The 25,172-nt window shown below is 38.4% G+C and overlaps 1 protein-coding gene across 2 annotated transcripts in view; it reads left to right on the top strand.

Moving 5' to 3' along the window:
• Nucleotides 1-23,745, top strand: part of Trit1 (tRNA isopentenyltransferase 1) — a 49,726-nt gene extending 25,981 nt beyond the window's left edge. For both annotated transcript variants that reach the window (XM_071617725.1, XM_071617726.1), the window contains exons 2-11: nucleotides 4,325-4,467; nucleotides 9,908-10,004; nucleotides 10,703-10,848; nucleotides 13,742-13,884; nucleotides 16,021-16,132; nucleotides 16,507-16,619; nucleotides 16,862-16,939; nucleotides 19,820-19,929; nucleotides 20,455-20,572; nucleotides 22,889-23,745. In XM_071617725.1, coding sequence (XP_071473826.1) covers nucleotides 4,325-4,467; nucleotides 9,908-10,004; nucleotides 10,703-10,848; nucleotides 13,742-13,884; nucleotides 16,021-16,132; nucleotides 16,507-16,619; nucleotides 16,862-16,939; nucleotides 19,820-19,929; nucleotides 20,455-20,572; nucleotides 22,889-23,058 — 1,230 coding nt within the window. In that variant the 3' untranslated portion in view covers nucleotides 23,059-23,745. The remainder of the gene's footprint in view (nucleotides 1-4,324; nucleotides 4,468-9,907; nucleotides 10,005-10,702; nucleotides 10,849-13,741; nucleotides 13,885-16,020; nucleotides 16,133-16,506; nucleotides 16,620-16,861; nucleotides 16,940-19,819; nucleotides 19,930-20,454; nucleotides 20,573-22,888) is intronic.
• Nucleotides 23,746-25,172: the final 1,427 nt, after the last annotated feature.

The following is a 25,172-nucleotide window of genomic DNA, read 5'->3' as shown; positions in this document are numbered from 1 at the left end:
AGTTCTGGGGAGCTCTACACTCATCATGCATGAGTCCTTTAAAGTTAAGGATATATATAACCATAGGACCATATTATACCTAAAAATTAATAATAATTCTTTTTCTTTCCTTTTTTCCCCCTATATGCTATTTTACTGGGAGTTACTGCGCTACGTCTTTTAATGTAGCTCCTTTTAATTTAATTATGTTGCTTATGTTAGACAAGCACTCTTAACTGAGTTATACCCCTTAACCCTGTTAATTTCTTACTTTGGGAAAGGGTCTGGCCAAATTGCTGAGGCTGGCCTTGAACTTGTGATCCTTCTGCCTTAGCCTCCCAAGTAGCTGGTATTATAGGTGTTCATCACTGTGCCTGGTAACAATAATTCTTCATCATCAGATATCTCGTCAGTATTACGCATATCTTTATGTCCTATCCCTTTTAATCTGGTGTTGAGGAAACAAAGAGTTAAACATCACTTAATGATGGCAATTTACTTTAGTAATAAAGTTTTTTTTTATTATATGAGTTACAGTTTTAAAATTTTTAACTTTTAAGAGTAAGGGCTGGGGTTGTGGCTTGGTGGTAGAAGACTTATATGTGTGAGGCACTGGGTTCAATTCTCAGCACCACATATAAATAAAGGAATAAAAATAAAATTTCATCAAAAATTAAAAAAAAAAAAAGAGCTTATACTCTTCTTTCTTTAAATCCTTAGTACTCTCTTTTTTCCCCCTGTTATTTGTTGGCATTTCTATGTACTCTAAACAGTGTAACAGGCCACTTCAATTAGTAACAAAAAAAGCCTAATTCTGGGATCGCCTTCTGTTAGAATTACTAGTATGTGTGTGTATGTTTAAACTCAGTGTCTTTTTTTGTTTTTGCTGGGGATTTAACCCAGGGGTACTTTACCACTGAGGTACATCTTCAGCATTTTTAGTTTTTTATTTTGAGATGGGGTCTTTTTAAATTTGTTTTTGGAACTGGGGATTGAACCCAGGGGCACTCAACCACTGAGCATATCCTCTGCCCTTTTAATATTTTATTTAGAGACAGGGTCTTGCTGAGTTGCTCAGGGCCTTGCTAGGTTGAGGCTGGCTTTGAACTTGCAATCCTTCTGCCTCCTGATTACAGGGTGGGATTACAGGTGCGCGCCACCACATCTAGCTGAGACAGTGTCTTGCTAAATTGCTTAGGCTGGCCTTGAACTTGTAATCCTCCTGCCTCAGCCTCTTATATCACTGGGATGAAAGGCATGCTCCACTATGCCTGGCTAGACTCAACATTTTAAGAGCCTTTAAAAAATATACCTAAAGGCAGATCACAAGATGATAGTTTAGCTAGTTATCTTGGGTCTCTGGTAGAATGTGCTATAGAGATGTTTATAGTTAGTTTACCATTTTGGAGAGATGGGTAATTGAACATTTGTAACTATATGTTTCCTTAACATTAATCTTAGTATGAAAAATGAGAGTCCTTTTAACTGTGACATTCTTACCAGCATTAGAAATCCTCTGTTGGCAAAATCGAGTTGTTGCTGTGTAAGCTCTTTAACATTGTATCATGTGGAAGTCTGAGCCACAGCAGAGCCAACCACTGTGGGAGAAGAGAGAGGGAGAACACAATTATTAACTTTTTCCCCCTTTGTTTTTTTTTTAATTTGCACAGTGGAAGACACTGGTGTGTAATACACCCTACAACACTTTATAGTGACAGAAGGACATCTTTCCTGTTCAAATAGGCAGAAAACAATACCCTATGATTTAAGAGTCCGTCACATGTAAGAATGCAGTTCTCTCATGTAAGAATGCAGTTCTATTATCAGGCATAGGTTGAATGAGAGAAAAAGTCAGCTGATACTTCTTCTAGGACTGGTTGTTTTTTGTTTGTTTTTCTTTTTTTTTTTTAATATTTATTTTTTTAGATGTAGTTGGACACAATGCCTTTATTTTATTTATCTATCTATCTATCTATCTATTTATTTATTTATGTGGTGCTGAGGATCGAACCAGGGCCTCGCACAAGCCAGATGAGTGCTCTACCACTGAGCCACAACCCCAGCCCTTTTGTTTGTTTTTCTTTTTTTTTCTTTTTAGAATTTTTTAATATTTATTTTTTTAGTTTTCGGCAGACAAAACATCTTTTTTGTTTGTATGTGGTGCTGAGGATTGAACCCGGGCCGCACGCATGCCAGGCGAGCGCGCTACTGCTTAAGCCACATCCCCAGACCTTTTGTTTGTTTTTCTATGTGCCATTTTACTATTTCACAGTTTTACTACCTTGAAGATAGCTTATATCATGGCTGGTTAAGTAACCTTAGTAACTAAGAGTGCACAGGCGTCATAGTGTTAAATAATGACACTAAAAGTATCTCCCTTTCTCCTGTTATTATTGTGATAGTAGTAATGGAGTGAGTGATAGTAATACAGGTAGTTAATATAATGACCCTCTCATAGTACTTACAGTGTACCAGGCAAAAACTAAGTGCATTTTACATGAATTAATTTATTTAATCCTCACAGCAATCCTATGATATAGATATTATTATCTCCATTTTACTGATGAGGGATTGAGGTTCAAAGATGTTAGTAACTGAGTACTCCAGGAACAAATAACTAGTAAATGGCAGAGCTAGAAATTGATCTGAGGCAGCCTGGCGCCAGGGTTCTTCCTCCTAACCATAACACTGTACTACACTTATTTGACACCCATGTAAGTAAAGGGAAACGTGAGATAAAAAATGCTTTTAACATCTTTGTGGGCTCTGTGGAACTTATTATTTGTTCATTCAGTGCTCCACATAGAATCAGTGATTACAGAGAGAACATTTAATCCCTAAGCATTCATTCCTGTTTTCAAACTAGTATTTTCAGATCTGTTCTCCATCAGAGACCTTGCATTTAGACAAAGTACACTTGAACTTTTTAGTTGAATTGGCAGATCAAGAGCTTACAGACAGGATATTGCCTTTGAGTATTTAGACTGTATGCACTGACCCCCTGAAGCAGTAATTTGGATAGATCACAATGTTTCCACAAGAGTACAGTAGTCTTAGGGGTTCTGACTTTAAAGTATATACATGTACATATATATATTTTAAATGTTTTTTAGTTGTTGGTCGACTTTTATTTACTTATTTATATGTGTTGCTGAGAATTGAATCCAATGCCTTACACATGCTAGGCAAGCACTCTACTGCTGAGCTACAACTCTAGCCCCTATATGTGTATATTTTATTATGTATCTTTGTAGATAGGCCACTTCTCTACAAAATGGAACCAATCTTATACAAATTCCAAAGACTTTTTAGAGCCATTTAATAAATCCAAAAAATATCTGAGCATCCTGAAGTTAGAATTATGAACAATGAAAATGTTACCTTTCTGGAGGCTTGTGGTAAATAGAATAAATAAAACAACCTACTCGATTCTGTTTTCTTTCTTTCTCTCTTCCTTCTTTCTCCCTCCCCTCCCCTCTTCTTCCCTTCTCTCCTTCTTTTTCTTTTGGTACCAGGATTGAACCCCCAGGGGCACTTATCCCCTGAGCCACATCCCTAGCTCAGGGCCTTGCTAAGTTGCTGAGGCTAGCTTTGAACTTGATGATCCTCCCATGAGCCAGTATGCCTGGCAACCCACTCATTTTTAAATGTATAAAGTTTAGGCTTAGAAAACCTATTTCTTTTTTTGTACCAGGGATTGAATCCAGGGGTGCTTAATATTTGAGTCATATTCCCAGCCCTTTTATATTTTATTTTGTGATAGTGTCATACTAAGTTGCTTTGGGCCTCACTAAGTTGCTGAGGCTGGATTTGAACTCATGTTCCAACTGCCTCAGCCTCCCAAGTTGCTGGGCTTACAGGCGTGTGCCACCACACCCAGCAGAGAATCTCTTTTTTCTTTTTTTTAAATGGTTGAAAATTTTAGTGTCTTTTAAACTTATGTTCAAAAATGGGATACTTAAGTCCTATGGAGACACATTACAATTTATATTATGTTCTTGGGTTCCTGTCAGCCTCTCAGTAAATCTCCGCTCTTATACCTAAGGAGAACCTTTTTTTCCAATCTTGCAGAATCAGTTCTTACTTGGTCACTAATTTACATATCCTTTTTATCTTTAAGTCTGAGCTAACAACTACTATTTGATAAGAAAACTAATGCTCTGTTTTCTTCTTTCATTGACTTAGGCTTTGTGGATATGACTGTGCTCTTAGATACAGGGTAGACCTGGTACTTTGGGTCAGTCAGCTGTTCATCTGGAGGGAGGAATAGATAACCATTCCCACCCATTAAACGTGCGTTTTATGAAGGCAGATGACTTTCTCACATTAATTTTCTTTCCCTTAGGTCTATGAAGGGCTAGATATCATCACCAACAAGGTTTCTGCCCAAGAGCAGAGAATCTGCCAGCACCATATGATCAGCTTCGTGGATCCTCTTGTGACCAATTACACAGTGGTGGACTTCAGGAACAAAGCAACTGCTCTGATATCCTTAAGGAAAGACATCTGCTAGGCTTGGAGGGTGCAAAGAAGTCTAAGCCAAGAAAGAGCTTTTCTTTTGGTGGCAGTTTCTTCCAAGCAGGCACACCCAAGACCTCACTATCAGTAGTTAATGTCACAGATCTGTATGGATTGAAAGATAAAGTGCTATTGCTCCTCAGAGTCTTATCCTTAGACTGTACCATCAGCATCCATTTGGAAATGGTTAGAAATGCGGAATCTTTGGTTTTATTCTATACCTACTATATCAGTATTTGCATTATAAAGAGGTCCAGGTAACTCTTAATAAGAATTAGTATATTAAAATTTGAGAAAAATTGTTTTAATGACAAGAACACTGATTTAGGAATCAGAAAATGTATGTTCTAGTTCTAAAACTACCTCTTTTGACTGCCTGAACTTTATTGGGTGAAGTTTACTTAACTCCCACGAGCTTTAGTTTTTGTATACCCTTTAAGTGGGGATACAAAATTATAAATTAATTTTGTATTATAATGAGGTGAAAATTAAAATTTCAAAGAGATTATGGAGTAGGGGAGGACTGGAAAAAAATAGTTCTGGATAAAACAGAAAATTTTGAAAAAAAATATGAGGAGACTATATTTTAAAACAAGACTGCTTTTAACATTTGAACTGTCAGATATTAAATCATATTAGAAAAGCATAATAATTATAATAGCATGGAATTTATATAATACTAGATAAATTTATGCCACAGAATAGAAAATCCGTTTGCAGATTCAAATGAATGTATATATTTATCTTACAATCAAGGTGTCATTTCAGAACAATAAAGAAATAATGAGGTAGTTAATAATTGTTCCTGGAAATTAATTGTTTTGGAAAAAAATAAAGTCATGTCCTAGCTGGGCATGGAGGCTCACACCTGTAATCCCAGCTACTCAGGAAGCTGAGGCAGGAGGATTGCAAGTTCAAGGCTAGTATGGGCAACTTAGCCAGACCTTGTCTCAAAAGGAAGAGTTGGAGATGTAGTTCAGTGTTAAGATACCTTGGGTTCAATCCCCAGTACCGGAAAATACATAAATATATGAATAAATAGATAAATAGGCTTGGGACATAGTTCAGTGCTAGGGCACCCCTGAATTCAATCCCCAGTACCACAAAACAAGTCAGGTCCTCATTACATGTGGTGCTTTACATGTGATATAATAAGTTCCAGATAAATTTTCAAGTTAAATGTAGGTATTTATGATGAAACTTTGAAACAAATGGGAATATATACAATTGATTTGAGTAGTTAAATGATTTAAAAGAAGGGAAGGGCTTCGTTGATACATTAAAAAGAAAATAGCTAGTTTAAATATGTGAATTAAACCTTTGTATTAATGAGAATGTATATCAACCAGACATATAGGTGTATGCCCTTGAAAAACTCTTGACACAAGTATATCAGAAGGTATTTGGTAAATTTTATTATATCAGTATTGCACTTAATAGCAAAAACAATAAATACCCAAATTCCCATTTATAGAAGAATGTATAAAATTTGCTTTACTCACTCATATGAGCTACGTACTTTAAAAGAGTGAAATTTAATAAATTGCAGCTACATATATCAATCAACATGAAAGAATCTCAGAAACAATATAAATGTGGAAATCACAGAAGGATACATGTCTCTTTCTGTCATTGCATGATACTATAAAGGTTACAAAATAAGCAAATTAACCAATACATACATATCAGGAATACATACATACCGGTACTAATATAAGAAAAGTGAGGGATGATGAAAAACAAACTAAAAAAACAGAGCAATTCAAAATGTTGATTCCCTTTGAGAGAAGTAGAGGTTGGGATGGGAATGAATATATAGGAGACTTCAAAGGAATTGGGAGTACTCCATTTCTTACATTGGGTTTGTCAGTGTTTTATTACTAGACTTCATAATTTATATGTGTTACATATATTCTTTTGTATGTATGGAATATTTTATAGTTCAAAAAGAAGGAAAATAGCTCACTACAAACATAATTTAAAAACAGATCACGCCAGGCATGGTGGTGCATGCCTGTAATCCCAGCAGTTTGGGAGATTGAGGCAGGAGGACTGTAAATTCAAAGCCAGCCTTAGCAATTTAGCAACGTCCTAGGCAACTTAGTGAGATCTTGTCTCAAAATAAAAAGGGCTGGGGATGTGGCTCAGCAGTAAAGTGCCCATGGGTTCAATCCCTGGTACAAAAAAGAAAAAAAGAACAGACTGTAAACCTAGGGGAAAATAATTGTAACACAGAAAAGGTTATAATATACATATTTTAATTCCCATCATTTATATATATATATATATATATATATATATATATATATATAAAATTCACAAAGGAAGAAATACAAATAGTGATAAACATGAAAAAGGTTTACCTTTGCTGTTAACCAGGGGCATGCAAATCAAATAATGAGGCAATTTTTTTTTTTTGCCAATCAAATGGGCAGAGATTAGAATGCAGATAATAATTCCTGCTCTACCTACTTCACAAGGCTATTATATCAGATGAGATAATGTACATGAAAGCTGGTTACAAATTAATACATTACCAAATGTAAGTTTTTGCTATAAGACAGTTTGGTTTTTTCAGAAAGAACTGATAACAAAATGAAGAGCTAATTAAGATTTTTAAAGGACTTAGAACCAACAGGTGAAGACTTCATTAGATCACTTTTAGGCTAGATTTATGAATTTTGGTAAATGCCTCAATTCAGAACATTAGACTGAAAGTACCTTGAAAAAAGTCAGTCTTTTGGTTTTGTTTGTGATAGGGTCTCATTGTGTTGCCCAGACTAGCCTCAACTCTTGGGCTCAAGTGATCCTCTTGGCCTCAGCCTCCTGAATAGCTGGAAGCTACCCCAACCTACAACCCTCTGGCTCAGTCAGTCTTTTTTTTTTTTTAATTGATTTTCTTTTTTAAATACATGACAGTGGAATCCATTACAATTCTTATTACACATACAGAGCACAATTTTTCATATCTCTGTATATAATTCACACCAATTCATGTCTTCATACATGTACTTTGGATAATGATGTTCATCACCTTTCACCATCATTGCTAACCCCCTGCCCCCTCCCATCCCCTCCCACCCCTCTGCCCTATCTAGAGTTTATCTATTCCTCCCATGTTCCCCCTCCCTACCCTATTATGAGTCAGTCACTTTATACCAGAAAAAACATTTGGCATTTGTTTTTTTGGGGATTGGCTAACTTTACTTAGCATTATCTTCTCCAGCTCCATTCATTTACCTGCAAATGCCATGATTTTATTTTCTTTTATTGCTGAGTAATATTCCATTTGGTCAGTCTTCTTTTTTTGATGTGCTGGGGATCCAGACAGGTCCTAGGCAGGTATTCTACCTCTATCTTCAGTCAGCCTTCTCAATTTGACAGGTGAATGTTCCGAGGCCCTGAGAGAAGAGTTTTGTCCAAATTACAGTAGTTTCATGCATGACTTAGGCAGACAAGTTAACCCTTTTCCCACCTAATACTTTCAATTACATCTCCTTCTTTCTTTTCTGTTCTCTCTCCTTCTGGAGTCTCATCAGTTTCTCCCTTTCTTTTCTTTGTTCCCTTTCCCTTATATATTATATAATTGAAGTTTTATTTTACTCCGTTATTTTTGTTGTTGTTGGTAGTAGTAGTAGTAGTAGTAGTAGTAGTAGTAATAGTAGTAGTAGTAGTAGTAGTAGTAGTAATAGTAGTACTAGGGATTGAACCCAGGGGTGCTTTACCATTGAGGTACATCACCAGCTCTTTTTATTTTTTGAGACATGGTCTCAATAAGTTGCTGAGGCTGGCCTTGAACTTTTAATCCTCCTGCCTCAGCCTTTTGTAGCTGGGATTACAGGTGTGGACTACTGCCCCTGCCTTTACTCTGTAATTATATGTTCCCTATACTTAAAGGGAGAATAGAGAATTTGTTTTTCTTTTTAGAAAAATAAAGGGTTGGGGTATAGCTTGATGGTAGAGTGCTTGCCTAACATGTGTGAGGCCCTGGACTTGATCTCCAGCACTGCAAAAAAATAAAAATAAAATAAATAGTGTTTTTTTTCCTTGTGATCCTTGATTGATAATCTTTCTTCCCACTCCATCCCAGCTCACCCCAATATCTGTCTGTCTTCCTGTCAGTCTATCTCTGTCTCTGTCTCTCTTTCCCCACCTCCCCCTCTCTTTCCCTCTCCCCATCCCTCTTTTTTTCCTTTACTAGAAATTGAACCCAGGTGTCCTCTTCCACTGAGCTATGCCCCCAGCCCTTTTTATTTTTGAGATAGGATCTTGCCAAGTTGCTGAGGCTGGTATTGAACTTGCAGTCCTTTTGCTTCATCCTCCCAAATTGCTGGGATTTTAGGTGTGTGCTACTGTGCCTTGCCTCCCCAACATTTTAAGGATTAGTTGGCTTCTGTAAAAAGAGATTATCTATTTCTGTGCCCACAATTGGCTAGAAAAGGGAAGCAATGTGTACGTGATTCCTTATCTGGATACTAAAAGTCTATTTTTTATTATATTATTTTCAGAATAATTTATTCTCAGAATAATAATTCTCAGAATCTGTTAAAGCAGATAATTATCTGTTCAACAGAAATTTTTAAAAGAATCCAAAGTAGCAGGGATATAAAAACAATAATGACTAATGTAATTTGACTGCTTACTATTTTTCAGGCATTGTAGCAGCTTTATATACGTATATTATTATATATGTTCATAAGAACTCATGAGGACTTTACAGAGGGGAAACCTGAAGTTCAATGTTGAAAACTTGCCCAAGAACTGGAATCTGAAGGTTGATGTCTGTCTATTTGTTTCAGTTTATCTGATGAGGTCTCGAGTGGCTAAAATGTTCATTGCTATCACATAATAGTAAAAACATGCTAAGAACTATGGCTTAGAGAAACCAGAAACCAGGTTATATTTTTTCTTAGAAGGCAAAAGTCTCACACTGAATGTCACCTTGGTGGCTTCCTGAGCAGGTTCCACTATAAAGTGGAAGGAAAGAGAACTGGAAGGAATTACCATCATGCATTTGTATCTGGTTTATGCAAGTACCTCCAGAGCTAATTGGAAATTATTCTGAACTTACCGGAAATGTTCCAGGCTGGTATCAATTCATTTTGGTTTCTACCTCTGCAGACAAATATGCTTTCTTGCTAATACTCCCTTTACCAAGTGAGTCAGACTTCTCTCTTTTTTCAAACAGTACTGGGGATTGAACCCAGGTATATTCAACCACTGAGCTACATCCCCAGTCCTTTTTATTTTTCGTTTTGAGACAGGTCTTTGCTAAGTTGCCAAGGCTGGTCTTGAACTTGCAATCCTTCTGCCTCAGCCTCCCAGTAACTAGAATTACAGGTGTGCACTGCACCTGGCAGGATTCTCTTCTTAATATTAAATATCATGATGTCTTTCTTAATGTTCACATTGAAGATATATTTGCTCGAGACAAAATTCCTATTGTCGTGGGAGGAACCAATTATTACATTGAGTCTCTGCTCTGGAAAGTTCTTGTTAATACCAAGGTATGTTTAGTTCACTTGTAACTCACTGAGGAAATGAGTTCCTCAGCTAGTTTTAGTGGGAAGAAAGTTGACTCTTGCTTATTTCTTGTACTCAACAACTGTAATTTTCCTACTTAATATTCTGAAGCAAATGCTACCTTTATATTGGAAGTGTGCTCCTCAAGCTGACCTAAGGGCAAGGACTATGGGTGGGAAAAATGTTCTTCTGTGGATTAATTAGCATCTCCATGTAAGTTAACAGTCCATTAGTCTGATTCAGCATTTCCTGGCTGGCAACACAGTATCTGTGACTGAGAGATGTCTAACACTGACCTTTCTTGTGGAGATGCTACTGTGTAGGGTGAGACTTTACATATGGTAATGTGATGGCAATTCTAGTCTGCTGTTTGGGCTAGATTCCTGGATATTAAAATAGATGTGGTAGCTCTGGTATCTGTTTGTGCTTATGCCAAGAAAGCAAGGGTAGATGAGTATTTCCCTACACAGTAAGCCCTCCTTCCTCTTTGTTTGCTGTGGTCTCACAGCACTTACCATAGCTATTGGAATTTTGGGTTTATGATCTCTCTCTCTCACCGTATGGTAAGATCTGACTCATCTCTATTCTGTATTCCTAACACTGAGTAAAGTGCCTGGCATATATGCTATCTCAATGTTTATTGAATTGTTGATTAAATTTACTCTAAACCTTCATTTAATAGTCCCAAGAGATGGGCACTGAGAAAAGGGTTGACCGAAAAGTGGAGCTTGAAAAGGAGGATGGTTATGTACTCCACAAACGCCTAAGCCAGGTAGACCCAGAAATGGCTGCCAAGTTACACCCACATGACAAGCGCAAAGTGGCCAGGTAAGAAAGACTGGGCCTGCTGCCCTGGAATTCTTTTAGAGTTGAAGGGTAGTAAGATGTTCAGTTTGCCTAGGTGACAGAGAGGCTTGGTAATAGCAGTTAGGGGAGATTGATGTGTTGTTCCAGCTCAGCAGTTTAGGAGGCCCTGAGTTCCTGCCTCAGCCCAACTCCCTCAATAAATACTTGCACCCTGCTTTGTTGTTACGTTTTAAATGCATAGTACAGTATCATTTCCCCCTAGGGCCTATGTAATCTTGCTTCATTTTCTATTTGATCTTTGCTTGTATAACAGTTTTCATATAAATTTTTTCTGGCATGCAGTCCGTTTACATTGTGATTTGGGTTTCATAATTGATTGTGCAATGCTGAATTCTGCCTCAGCAGCTTTCCCAGTGGGAGGTGGATTTTATAAACTGTCTCATAGCTCAGCTCACCTTTGTACATGGAGACTTTCTTTTGCAGGGAACAGAGGTAGTGAATGAACTCATAAGGTCATGTTTTCTTAGGTTATTTGGAATTGCAGCCTCATCTGTTAGCTTTGTTTTTCTGCAGTGTTGGTAGTGATTACCACATCTGACAGAGTGAAACATCTAGTGAAGGACTTACTATACTATTTGGGTAGTTATACAGATTAAATATTATATTGATATTGTTTTGGTGTTGATGGGGGTTATAAAGTTTTCCACTCAAATGATTTTTCTAGATCAGTGTTTTTTAATCCTTTTTTCATTATTCTGCCCCCCAGAAACCTTTTTAGAACTTTTTTCCTAATTGTAAACTCCTCCCCTCCCACCTGAAAGAAACTTTACACTAAAAATAAGGTCTTGAAGCTGGGTGTGATGGTGCATGCCTACAATCCCAAGGCAACTTTAAAAAGGACTAGGGATATACCTTGATGGTAGAGTATCCCTGGGTTCAATTGTGAGTACCCCCACACCATACACGCACAAATAATAAGGTCTTTTCAGGTAGGGTTGTCCTTTGGAGGGGCACATACCATTGTAAGTTTTACTTACCTCCCCCACTGCCTTTTAAAATTGGTACCAGGGATTCAACTCAGGGGCATTCAACCATTGATCCACATTCCCAGCCCTATTTTGTATTTTATTTAGAGATAGGGTCTCACTGAGTTGCTTAGAACCTCCCTTTGCTGGGGCTGGCTTTGAATTCGCGATTCTCCTGTCTCAGCCTCCCAAACTGCTGGGATTACAGGTGTGGGTCACCGCTCTTGCTTTATTTACCCCTTTGAAAGCAGTATCACCCTGATAAGAATGCCATGTTCTAGATTAATCAAGTTTATACTTTGCAGTATCCAAACATTGTATTTTAAGCATTTTAATAGAAATCTTTCAATTTTTATAAAACTCAGTAACACAAAGGTAAACATTCATTTTTATATTCTTTTTTTATTCTTTTATGACATGAGTTTGATTTTTATTATTCTCCCCTTGGCTAATCAGTTTTTTCTTTCTTATCACCTCTCTATATTTGCTGCCTGTAAACAAGTAATGAAATGAGAGTTGTGCCATATTAGGGGTTACTAATTTCCAAGAAGAGTTCTAGAATCTCTCCTTTGTTTATTTTTGTTTTTATTTTTTTGTGGTACCAGGGATTAACCCCAGTGATGCTTGGCCACTGACTTACACCTTGAGCCCTTTTAATTTTTTTATTTTGAGATAGGGCTTTGCTGAGTTGCCTAGGCTGGCCTCAGACTTGCTATTTTCCTGCTTCAGCTTCCTGATTGCCAGAGTTATAGGTATGTGCCACTGTGCCCAGATAAGTGTCTATCCTCTAGAGAGGATTGGAGGACAGATTTTTTGTTTGTTTGTTTGTTTGGCAGTAATAAGGATTGAACCCAAGCCCTCATACATGCTAGAAAGTGCTTTATCACTGGGCTAGCTTCACACCTAACCCTTTGAGATGGTTTAAGTTGCCCAGGCTGGACTTGAATCTGCAGTACTTCTGCCTTAGTCTCCGAGTAGCTGGGATTATAGGCATGCTCCATTACACTTGTCTGAAGGACTTTTTATTTTTCTTTAGGGTTGAGTTTATAGTCTAAACTCTAGATAATTGTGGTATTCTTTACATTTTGATTTTTTTATGTGTTCTGGGATTAAACTCAGGGCCTTGTGCATGCCAGACAAGGGCTCTACCACTGAGCTCCTCTCCAGCCCTCTGTTACATTTTTTTTTTTCTCTTATAGATCCTCTTTGACCATTAATACTGAAAGACAAGGGGTCTTTACTCTTGTGTTTGGGTTTCAGGAAGTGGAATTGGGTCAGGAAGGGAAGGATCACTTTCAAGCTGATAAATTGCAATCACCCAGAGTGGTGGAGTCTAGATTTGGGAGTTCAGTTACCTGTGCTGCATAATATAGTAGATCCAGACTGAAGTGGATTTCTTCAATGATCTTTGTGCTAATAGAGTACTGGATTAGCCAGGAGCATTCCTCATTAATTTTAGACATATTTAAGAAGAAAGTTGATGAGCTGGATATACAGCATACTTTTATACTGTGGGAAAGGCACTCCAGCGAGACCAGACTTGTTAGCTTGTTCAAACTGTCCCAAATAAGCTCTTTTACTGCTCACATGAAAGTGAGTCCCATTCTATTTTTGTAGAAGAAACCTATAGTTTCTGAACCTATTTACTGATTTTAGAATGCATGTGTAGAAAATTAGTATTATTTTTCATTTACCTAGAATTTTCTTTAGAATTCTTTCTACATAGCTATAGGAATAGAGTAACTTTGGACCTTGTTTTGGGGGACTTATGCAGTGCAAATGAAAGTGAGGCTTTCTATTATATACAGGTTTTCTCCTTGTTTCACTTGAGAATGAATATTTCCTAATTGTTCTTATGGGTTCCCTCATCTCCTTTGAAACAACTTTAGGAGCTTGCAAGTGTTTGAAGAAACAGGAATCTCTCATAGTGAATTTCTTCATCGGCAACATGCAGAGGAAGGTGGTGGTCCTCTTGGAGGTCCTCTAAAGTTTCCTAACCCTTGCATCCTTTGGCTTTATGCTGACCAAACAGGTAAAACCCTTTGTCCTAGAGACTATCTGAGGTAGAACTAAGTTACTGTATAGTATATAAAATGCTTGGAACTACGAATGGCTCATAATAAGCACTAAACTAGTGTTAGCCACTAAGTTTATTATCATTATTAATGTGTGCTGGGATTGAATTCTTTGACTTAGATGCAATGCCCTTCTTCTAATTGTCTGTTTACAAAGGCAGGAAAGGGCAGCATTGGTACTAGGATAAGATGCCAGTGTGAGAAAGGAGGGGATGGGTGGAGGAGGAAATAAACTGCCAACCAGGGAAGTTCCAAAGGAGAAAAAGAAGAAGGAAGCTTCCTCTGGAAGAAGGTCTAACCTCAGGGTTGACTGGAGACTGGAATTCTAATTATTCTAGAAGTAGTAGGCCTAAAAAAATGGATAATATGATAGTTAGCTTGCCTGATGTGTTTTTCTTGCTAAAGTATAATAATGCCCTGTGATTGTAGTAACTTATTCATCCAGCAAACATTCAGTAAGCATCAGTGAAGTGTCGTGTACCCATATATTCTGTATAGTACTTGGGTTTCAGAGATAAATAAGAGAGACACTCAAGAGTGCTGTGGAACCACAGAGGAGGGATGATGCGCATTCTTCTAGGGGAAGTCAGGGATCAATTTGTAAAGGTAGCTGATGAGCTAGGACTCGGAAGATGAGATTATTATGTGGATAGGTAGTGTTACATAGTAATTAATAGCACAGGCTATGAGGCACACTGTCTCATTTCAGATTCTTGCTCTGTCACCTTCTACCTATGTGAGTTTTTAAGACAAGTTGGTTTACCTTTCTGAGCCCCAGTTCTCTTATAAAATGGAGATATTTATATCTTATAGCACCATTGAGGATTATATGAATTAATACATATAAAGTTGTGGGAGGGCATGGCTCAGTGGTAGGGTGCTTGTTTGGTCCCCAACACTGCAAAATAAGTGAGTATATAAGTAAAGTACATACAAAGTTCCCAGAATGTGCCTTGGTACACATGGTAAGTCCTCAATAAATGAAAATTTTTTGGGAAGAAGAAAGGTTATTATTATTACAAGCCAAGAACTAGCAATGATAGAGATTTAGAAGAGCATAACTGAAATGGTGAAAATTTGTTGTTAAATTATTCTCAGTTTTGAGTTTATAGAAAAAGATAATTTTTAATAATGACATTTTTGTAAATAAAAGCCTGTGCTATAATTCATCATAAAATAATAGTATTTGATTCATAATAAACCTGTTATTGGCTACCATATCTGAATGATTATGACCTCTCATTCCTTACTCCTTTATTTGTCTCAGTTCAAGATATACCTAGGATGATTTTGTATTAAAGTTCTGCATTCTTATCCAGGGTGTCATCTGGGGGATTCCTTTTTTTTTTTTTTTTAATTTTTAAAAAATATTTTAAAAATTTGTTCTAATTAGTTATACATGATAGTGGAATATATTTTGTATTTTGACTTCTCATTTTTCTGCTTATACATGTTGTAGAATTACATTCGTCATGTAATCATATATGCACATAGGATAGTAATGTCTGATTCAGTCTATTGTCTTTTCTATTTCCATTCTGCCCCCCTTCCCTTCATCTCCCTTTACTAATCCAAAGTACTTTTATTCTCCCCCCACTCCACTTACTGTGAAATTAGCATTTGCATGTCAGAGAAAACATTCAGCCTTTGGTTTTGGGGGATTGGTTTATTTACTTAGGTTGATATTCTCTAGTCATCTGGGAGGTTCTTAATGGAAAGTAATATGAAGTTAGATGAGCAAATACAATGACCAAAATTAATAAAGGTAAACCAGGGGACCCTCAGCTGCCTGCTTCTAAAAAAAATGAATATAAATTTCATACAATAATATTTATCCTTCATAATATCTATAATTTTATGCTTTGGGTTTATATAATGAGAAGATATGTGATTCATTCTGGCTATTTTATTTTTATTTGGAGTTGTTGAAGTGTGAGTAAATATTACATGAATTATTATAAAATCTTTGAAGTCTGAATTCTTTCTTCCATTTGAACACATTTTCTTCTTCATAACAGCTTGTTCATTCATCATGTAAGCGTACAGTAGGTACCTGCAATGTGTTGCTGGTTCATGGGCTAATTTGATTCAAGTTCTAGATGAGCGCTTGGATAAGAGAGTGGATGACATGCTTACTGCTGGGCTCTTGGAGGAACTAAGAGATTTTCACAGACGCTATAATCAGAAGAACATTTCAGAAAATTGGTGAGGATTTAGCTATTACTCTGATTTACTCTCTATCCCTTGTCTGTGGTTGAAAGACCATAGATGTAATACTGGTTTTGGATCTACTTGTTTCTTAGCCTTTGTCCTTGGCATTGGCAAGTTTTTTTGAAAGGAGGTTTGGTGTACTTGTTACAGTTGCAATTTTCTCATCTTTCAGACATTCAAAGGAGTTACTATACAAGGAAGTAATTTGGGAGACAGTGGGGAGGGGAAGGTAGAATTTCAGTGTCAGGAACTATTCAGGATCTCAATTTCCTATGAAATGAAATGAAATGGCTCAACTAGATCATCTCCAAGGCCCCTGCTAGCTTTCAGAGGCAATGGCTCATCTGCTGATGCTCTCCTGTTCCCAGCCAGGACTATCAACATGGTATCTTCCAATCAATTGGCTTCAAGGAATTTCACGAGTACCTGATCACTGAGGGAAAATGCACACCAGAGACTAGTAACCAGCTTCTAAAGAAAGGTGTGAATTCCTCCATCTAACTAGTCTTGGACATCCTTGGGTGACAGAATACCCTGCTGGTATGGTCTGAGCAAGAGCTGAGGCTAGAAGAGTCCCAAATTACCTTCAGCTCAGAATTGAGATTATCATCCTTCAAAGCTAACTTTGTGCTGATTTTCTCTGCTGCTGGGCTGGGAGGGCCTGCCTTTTGGTGGGGAAAGATATACTTACCTAAATGTTTCTGTACCTACCATATCTTTCAGGTATTGAGGCTCTGAAACAAGTAACTAAGAGATATGCCCGGAAGCAAAACCGATGGGTTAAAAACCGGTTTTTGAGCAGTAAGTCTCATGTTTAACTTTATTCTCTGGGCCCACATTTTTAATAGAATATATGTATACTCTGAGCACCCAGAAAGTGAAATTTAGTTTCAGACCTGTTCTAAGATTTGGGACCTGACCTAGGAGAGTATGTATTACATAAATGATTGTTCAGGGATTTTTTTTTTGTGACACCTCAGGAAAAAAATAATATGTTTCCATTGAGGAGTATTCTTTATCCCTTCACCAGATGGTACTGGCTGCAAATAGGTATAAGACAGCAACTTCTTTGGCAGAGTTGGTGTTTGGTGCTGATTTTAGCTTTAGTTTTGCACCTGAAGAGCAATCAGAATTCTGTTAAGAGCTTTCCTAATTAAAATGGTTCTTGGGCCAGATGATTATGAGTAAGCCTTGCTGGGTGTGGTGATGCCCACCGGTGATCCAGCTACTCAGGAGACTGATGCAAGAGGATTGCAAGTTTGAAGCCAGCCTTGGCAGCTTAGCAAGACCTGTCTCAAAAAAAAAAAAACTGTTTTTAAAAGGGCTGAGGATATAGTTCAATGGTGAAGTGTTCCTGGATTCAATCTCTAGTATGGGGTGGGGACAAAACCTTTACCACTTATTCCAGCCTCTTCTTTATAGTCAGACATGGTGCTTAAGTTGTTTCAATTGAAACTTTAGTAGAGCAGAACTCTTAAATTAAGAGGAAGAAAATTCTCATTCATTGACTCTGTACTGTGTCTTTGGCACTGAACTTGGTGATGTACATGTATTATTGAACTTTCAAAAGTAGGGGTTTTTACAGATGAGAAAATGAAGTCCTGAAGAAGTTAAATAACTTGCCTCAAATCCTCTAGTAGTAGATATTGAATGCAGGACTGACTTTAAAATCTACACTCTTGTTTCTTTTAGTTATACTGTTAGCTAGACAACATTAGTATTGGGCCTTGGTAAGAAATTGTGTACTTTTGAGCTAAAAGGAGATTAATTTAAGTGAAACTCCATTTTTATCTGTGGATACTTTTTAAATATACTATTGATTCATCCTTTATTTACTATTTGCCAGTTGACTTTTGCTTTCAGTTACAGGAAAGGCCCACTGAAACCTTCACCCCTGCTTCTTAGTGTGTATTCTGTGAACACATAAAACACCTTGATCCATGTTGTAGACCACTGGATTGCTGTCTTCTACATATCCTTCTTTACCTGCATGTCATGATAGAGGAGAAGTCTTTGTGTCATTTAAAGTTTAAGTTTAGTACTGCAAATTTCAAGTGCAGTTTCTCTTCCCAAGTCTGACAATAAGAGTAACAAAAGGCTTGTTTGTAATAATTTGGAACTTCCTCCTGTGGTAAAGCCAGAGTCACTCCCTTATCCCTGAGGGGAGGGGTTGATAGCACAGTGTGTCATATGCCTGTTCCTCATTCGTGTATGTGCCAGCACAGTCCTAGTGCTAGAGTGAAAGGCACAGCTGCTCTGTAAGTCAGGACCCACGTGTGATTGGTCAGGGTTGGTCTGCTGGGATATGGTTCTGGCAAGGAGCCAGAGGGACTTCCCCACCCCAGCTTGGCCTTGGACCCAAGCCAGAAATAGCAGCTGGGAGCCGAGAACTTGTTGAAAGGTGCTTAGACAGGGCACAGAAGCCCAACAAAGGACTTAGAGGAGAAAGGAAAATGTAGAGTGGCCTGGAAACAGGTGCAAAGCTTAGCCAAGGCCAGGTGTACTGTGGGTGCCGCCTGCACCCTCCCAGTCTCACCTTTCCGTGTGGTGGCAGGTGCAGCCCAGTCTAGTTTGTAAAGAATCTTATTTGTGGTTGGCACAATCAAAAGGCCAGCACCTGCCAGACGTTGGCATTCTGATGCCTTTGATGTTTTTTGTCCTTGGGGTGATGCTCTTTGCCTTTAGTCAACTGACTTCACCTACCTGCAGAAAGCAATTTAGTTTGTCTGTAGACTGAGGAAGCTACCAGCAAACAGTGACTAAAGTCCTGCTACATGGATGGCTCTTGGGTGAAATGCCTGCAGCTATACTCCTTGCTATCTTCAGCCACATCTCCATTCAGAAGTATTTACCAGTGGGAATTTCTTGAATACGCCTCTAGAATAGGCTCTTAAAAGAAGGGAGTCATCTAGATTAATTCCAGGACATGTTTGTAGTTCCCAGATTCTGCAGCTTCTTGGCTCATACTATTGTTCCCAGCCCATGGTCATCAGCATGCTATCAAGGATTTTCATGAATGCTAGGCTACTAGAGGGATATGTCTTCCCTGAGACTAATGTCCGCTCCCAAAGAAAGGTGAGAACTCTCTTGCCACAGAGTGCCATAATTGTAAGATGACATGGAACTCAGACATGTAAAGCTCTTTATTTCCTTCTATTATGTGCTGTCTTTATGATGTAGCCCATACAGTGTTCACTAGAGCTGTTACTCCATTTTGATTTCTTTACTGATTAGCTAGATTCTGCACCTGAGTCTCTGGATATGTAACCAGACTTACTAGCTGCAGACTAGTTAACTTTCAAGATCTTGCCAGGTGTGGCACACCTGTAATCCTAGTGACTTGGGAGGCTGAGGCAAGGGATTACAAGTTTGAGACCAGTTTCAAAAACTTAATGAGACCCTGTCTCAAAATTAAAAAAAATAAAAAGTGTTGGGGATGTAGCTTAGTGGTAAAGCACTCCTGGGTTCAATCTCTAGTACACAAAACAATAAAACAAAACAAAAACACCAACCTTATAGGTCTTTCTTGGATTGTGGTTAATATTTATAAGGATGAGTAGTTTGGACAGAATGTTTATTTCTTTGGCCCTGTGTGTTACTCTTGAGGGTTGTAGAGTCCTAGGACAGAATGGATTGGGTCTTGGAGGATGACCTCTCACAACTTTTCTTTGTCATCTTTAGGACCTGGTCCCAGTGTCCCTCCAGTATATGGCCTAGAGGTGTCTGATATCTCAAAGTGGAAGGAATCTGTTCTGGAGCCTGCTCTTGATATAGTGCAAAGTTTTATTCAGGTGATTATTAATCATGGAACAGTTTATTGTAATTTTCCTTCACTGATATTTTTGTTACTATGTTGGGGGAACACACCTCTTTTTTCAGGGAATAAAGCAGATAGGGCTGGCTGCTTTTAGATCCCTGGTCATTGTGTTTCTACTTTCACATTTAGAAAGATTATTGCTAGGTGGACACAGTGGTGCACGCCCGTAATCCCAGCAGCTCAGGAGGCTGAGGCAGGAAGATTACAAGTTCAAAGCCACCCTCAGCAACTTAGTGAGGCCCTAAGAAATTTAGCAAGACCCTGTCTCAAAATTAAAAATAAAAAGGGCTGGGGATGTGACTCAGTGGTTAAGCACCCCTGGGTTCAATCCCCTGTATCAAAAAATAGAAAGGCTGTTGATAAAATTTGTTCACAGCCTACCTGCTCCACTGGATGTGAAAAAAGGAAACTTGGGAAAATCCCATTCCCTTAATATCAGAGAACTATACCCAAATCTCTGAATTGATTGTTCTCCCCTTCTCTGCCTCCTTGATTTTAGGGTCACAAGCCTGCAGTTGCTCCAATGAAGATGCCATTCAATGAAACTGAGAACAAGAGAAGTTACCATATGTGTGATCTCTGTGATCGAATCATCATTGGGGACCGTGAATGGGCAGGTAGAGTGTGGGAAAGGCATGGAGAAATATGTAAGGGTGTGTTACCTTGCCTTCCTTAAAATTTAGGTCTTTGGTAGGTTGAATGCTGGAGTCTGCTTATTTGTAAAGGGAAAGCCAGATTCCTCTAAGAGCCTGTGCTTAAAATTCCTTGGAAACTTTCCCAATCTGGGGAGTTGTCTCTGCATTCTGAAATGTAAAGGCATATTTTACACCCTCCAGCTCTAGCTGGAATAGGTAATTTCTACTCAGAGATCTGCAGTTAACTTTCTAGAGCTCCTTTGACTTCAAAATCCTGCCTGAGAGAAATTTCTTGGCCTTTCATGTTTAGAACTCAGTGGGGGTGACATGATTGTAAGGGAATCAAGTCACCTCCTCCAGGAACCTGAAGAAGCAGAAGCATAGCTGGGAGGGAGCAGAAGTGCAGTTACTTCTCTGGAGCACATTCCTCAGAAATAGTTATCTCTTCAGTACTTTTCAAGGTAATTTGTTGAGCTAGTGGGAATGGCTCAACTGTGATGAAAGACGGAACAGAAACTAACAGTGTGTATAAAGAAGGAAGAAGGTAGTGCACACCACCACCCCCAGGCTACCTGCCCTAAGGCTCTGCATCTCTGCTTTAGAACTTAGATTTGCCCCACCATAATCACCTTCCACCTCCATATCACTCTCCTGTGAATTTCTGTAGTCATCTAGTCAAAGCTTAGGGGATTCATCCCCAAGCTTTGAATCTAGAAACATGTAAGGCTAGCTTCTTTTAGGCACAGTGGGGCTTATAGTTTACCCAGTGGCTGGAATCCTTCTGTTCAGAATACTGCTTTGCTTAGATTCTTAGAGAAGTAGATTTTTCTCCTCATATCAACCAATAGAATGATTAGGTCTATTAACTGGTAACTGGCAAAATGAACTCCATTGTCAGAGACTGGGGATGGCTGTGATTGCCTAGCCAGCAGAAGAAGCCTTGATTGTCGTTGGTTTATAATGATGAAAGGGGAAGGGAAAGAGAGTGTCTGATTGTTTCATAAAGGAAACTTAGTGGTTCGATTTGTCGAATGTCATTCAGGGGGAGCCTCAGAGAAGCAACATTTGTGAGCCTTTGTGAGCTTAGCTGTGTAAGCCCTTCTATAGTGCCATCTGTCAAGTCCTTGCTCCCATCTCCTGCTGCCATGGAGAGCCAGTCCAGAGCCCAGATTTAGCCTTAGGCTCTAGCTGGAGAACAAAGCTGACTTTTCTCCCCCAAAAAACTGTTCTTTGACTTCTAACCTCTTTTTTACTTATACATTTTTCTAAGCCCTTAAGGATAAAGTTTTTTTACTATGCATAAAATAAATTTATCAAGTCGTCCCTCACTTTAAGCATTTCCAGGAGACATTTTCTTGAAGAAAAACAGGATAGGAAAAATGAGACTATATGCGTTAGTCAGAAGGTGAGAACTGTCCTAGGGTGAGAGGTCAGCAATAGCACCACAGTGTGTGCTCAGCTTCGCTGCTGGACTCAAAGAAGAGGTGGTCAGAGACAGCACCCCCTTACTATCTCTCTGGAGCATTGTATGCTCACAGAATGGAAGCCTTGTGGGTTAGTCCTTCAAATGGCTTATTTGATCCAGGACTAAGGATATCAGACCAAGAGGGACAATGTGTGAGAGCTGGGCAGGAGTGGGAGAGAGGCACCTGATATGTTTGGTGCTACAGCGCGTGAGGCATAGACAAAGATTTGGATTTCTAGCCTTGTGAGTTGAAATGTATTTGTAACAGGAAGCCCCATACCATAGAGATCTGATTCTGGAAAATGAGGTCTAGCAAAAGAGTTTACCTGCTGTGTGACTTTGGACAAATTGTGAGACCTCTCTGAACTTCAGTTTCCCTCTATGTAAAATGAGCACAAGATCTGGGCAAGGTTGCTGTAATCCTGGTGACTTGGGAGGCTAAGGCAGGAGGTTCCCAAGTTCAAGGTCAGTCTTGGCAACTTATTGAGACAAAATAAAAAGGACCAGGGTTGTAGCTCAGTGGTAAAGTGCTCCTGGGTTCAATCTCTAGTATCCCCAAAAATAATAAAATAAAATTTTAAAAAGCAATATTGTTGTGAGGGTTAGTGATATGATGCACCTAGCACTTGATACATGGAAGTTCTTTCTGACTTGGTAAGCTAGCTGGCCATATAAATTATTTTTCCTTTAAAAAATGCTAAGCAGGTATACTAGTTTATTTGTCAATCCTGTCATTTATTATTAAAAATAAAAATTATGTAGTTGAATTGCTTTTAGGATTAATTCTAAAATGTCCTAATGAGGCTTTTGTTTGTTTGGCTTTGTCTTATCAGCACATATAAAATCCAAATCCCATTTGCACCAACTGAAGAAAAGAAGAAGATTGGACTCAGATGCTGTCAATACCACAGAAGGCCAGAGTATTTCCCCAGACTGTGACAAAGAATTTAAAGAGAAGGGATTCTCACAGCAGAATGATGAAGAGCTGAAATCCAGCATTTAAGAGACATGTTCAGTGGCCTTTGCAAAGGTGGTGGGAATACAGTTGAGGATGGAGGGCTGTGCCTGTCTCCACATCTGGGCTGAGGAGTACTGTTTAGAAAGCCTCACCATTTTCTTTCATTAAGTGGTGTGGTTTAAAAGTCTCATGTTGTCTGTAATGGAAACAGCAGGTCTTTCAGCTCCTTGTGTGGCTGTTGTGTCAGGGTAGGAATTTTTTTTCTTTGAACCTTAAAAGATTTTATTTTAAAAAGAAGCACAGATTATACATTTTTATACTTGAGGATCTTTTTAGTGGTGAACACCAGGATTCATTACATCTTTTAAAAGAAGTTTTGTTTTTTTTTTTTTTTTAATCCCTGATGCTGGATAAAATTTCTAATTTCCAGATGCTTCTGTAGGTGACTGAGATATTGTGTGCCACAAATCAGGAATTCTGGATTTGAGTGGATGGCAGGAAAGGACCATCCCCAGTAAGATGATTAAGTGAACCAGACAAGTTCTTAGAATTCCACAGTGAAGGAGGGAATCAAACTGATGTTGTTACCTGGAACTTGAAGACTAAAGACTTTGAAATTCTTTGAGCTACTACTGTGTGATAATTGCTATAATTGTTGTGTTCTTGTTGAGTTAGAAATCTCTGTTTTAATTGAAAGCCAAATAAAGTTTACGAAATCCTCTTTGATATTAAAAAAAAAAAATGTAAGCCTGCATCCATTTCATACACAATATGCTGTTATCAATTTGATAAACTTTTTCTCAAATTTGACATTATTCATAGACTTATGTAGCAGATATCTGTTAAGCACTTACTCATGGAAGATATCCAGAGAAGGTCTTTTATTGAAGATTTGTTATTTCAAGTTGAAGTGCTCTTTCTGGAGTTATTGAGCTGCCAACAGTATTATATAAATATTTACTTATTTGTAACAGAAAATTAAGCATTTTTAGACATACAAGTCAGCAGCATTATACATCACATTATTTTGGCAATCACCACTGCTATTCCAAAACCTTTTCATTTCAGACAGGAACTCTGCATTCAATAAGCAATAACTCTTCCCTTCATAACTTGTTCAGAATCTGTTATGTAAGAGGCCCTGGACTAGCCTTGAGGGAATATAGAGATGAGATGTGGTTCTTGCTTTCAGAAATCTTGTAAATATTGTACATACACATAAGCCACTAGTCTAGGAAAGAGTAATCAAAAGCTATAAAAACTAGAATTTTGGTTTAGAGGGAAAATGAAGAAGTCGTAGAAGGAGGACCATTTCTGCTGGATCTTAAGAAATTTTTGGTAAATGTGTCATCTGTGCATAGAAGAGAAGGTAGAGTGAAAGAACTATATAACTTGATGGACCTTTTGGACCTTTTATCAGTAAGTGCTGAATTTCAGAGCCTCACTACCTTTCACTGATTTGATTCTCAAGAGTAAATTTATTTTCTGGGTGCGGTGGTGCAAACCTATAATCCCAGCGGCTCAGCAGACTGGGGCAGGAGGATTGTGAGTTCAAAGCCAGCCTCAGCAATTGGAGGTGCTAAACAACTCAGTGAGACCCTGTCTCTAAATAAAATTCAAAATAGGGCTAGGGATGTGGCTCAGTGGTTGAGTGCCCCTGAGTACAATCTCTGGTAAAAAAAATCGAACAAACAAAAACTCCAAAGAACAAGTTTATTCTCTGGTCAGAGAAGAAACTGTCCTTATACCCCAACCCATCCTGTTCTCGTTTGTTAGGGTGCTAGCAGGGTAGGAAGCCACATCTCACTGGGTGCTAAGATGAGTGCTTCTTGTGAGCCAAGCACTTGAGATACATTATCTTCCCACCAAAGCCCTGGGTGAGAGAGGCTGTCCATTGCTGTGAACCAGTTGGAGACCAAGGACAGCAAAGGAGTGCAGCTAGCAAGCAGTAGAGCTGGAATTGAGGTGAGACTGAAGACACTAGCTGTTAAGTCTTGTGTTAAGCTAGCTGTTTCGAGGGAGGAAGCTTAGTTTCTGAAATACTCTTCTCAAGTTGCTAAATAAGTTTTCAAGCTTAAAAAAAAGACTCAATGGACAAGCAGGAAAAACTAGTTTTAATAATCTTGCCCCAAAAAGCCTTTAATCCTTCCATCTGAAAT

Source organism: Marmota flaviventris, chromosome 10 (assembly GCF_047511675.1).
Source record: "Marmota flaviventris isolate mMarFla1 chromosome 10, mMarFla1.hap1, whole genome shotgun sequence".
NCBI classification, from domain to species: Eukaryota; Metazoa; Chordata; class Mammalia; order Rodentia; family Sciuridae; genus Marmota; species Marmota flaviventris.
This window is presented reverse-complemented; position numbering and strand designations above follow the sequence as displayed.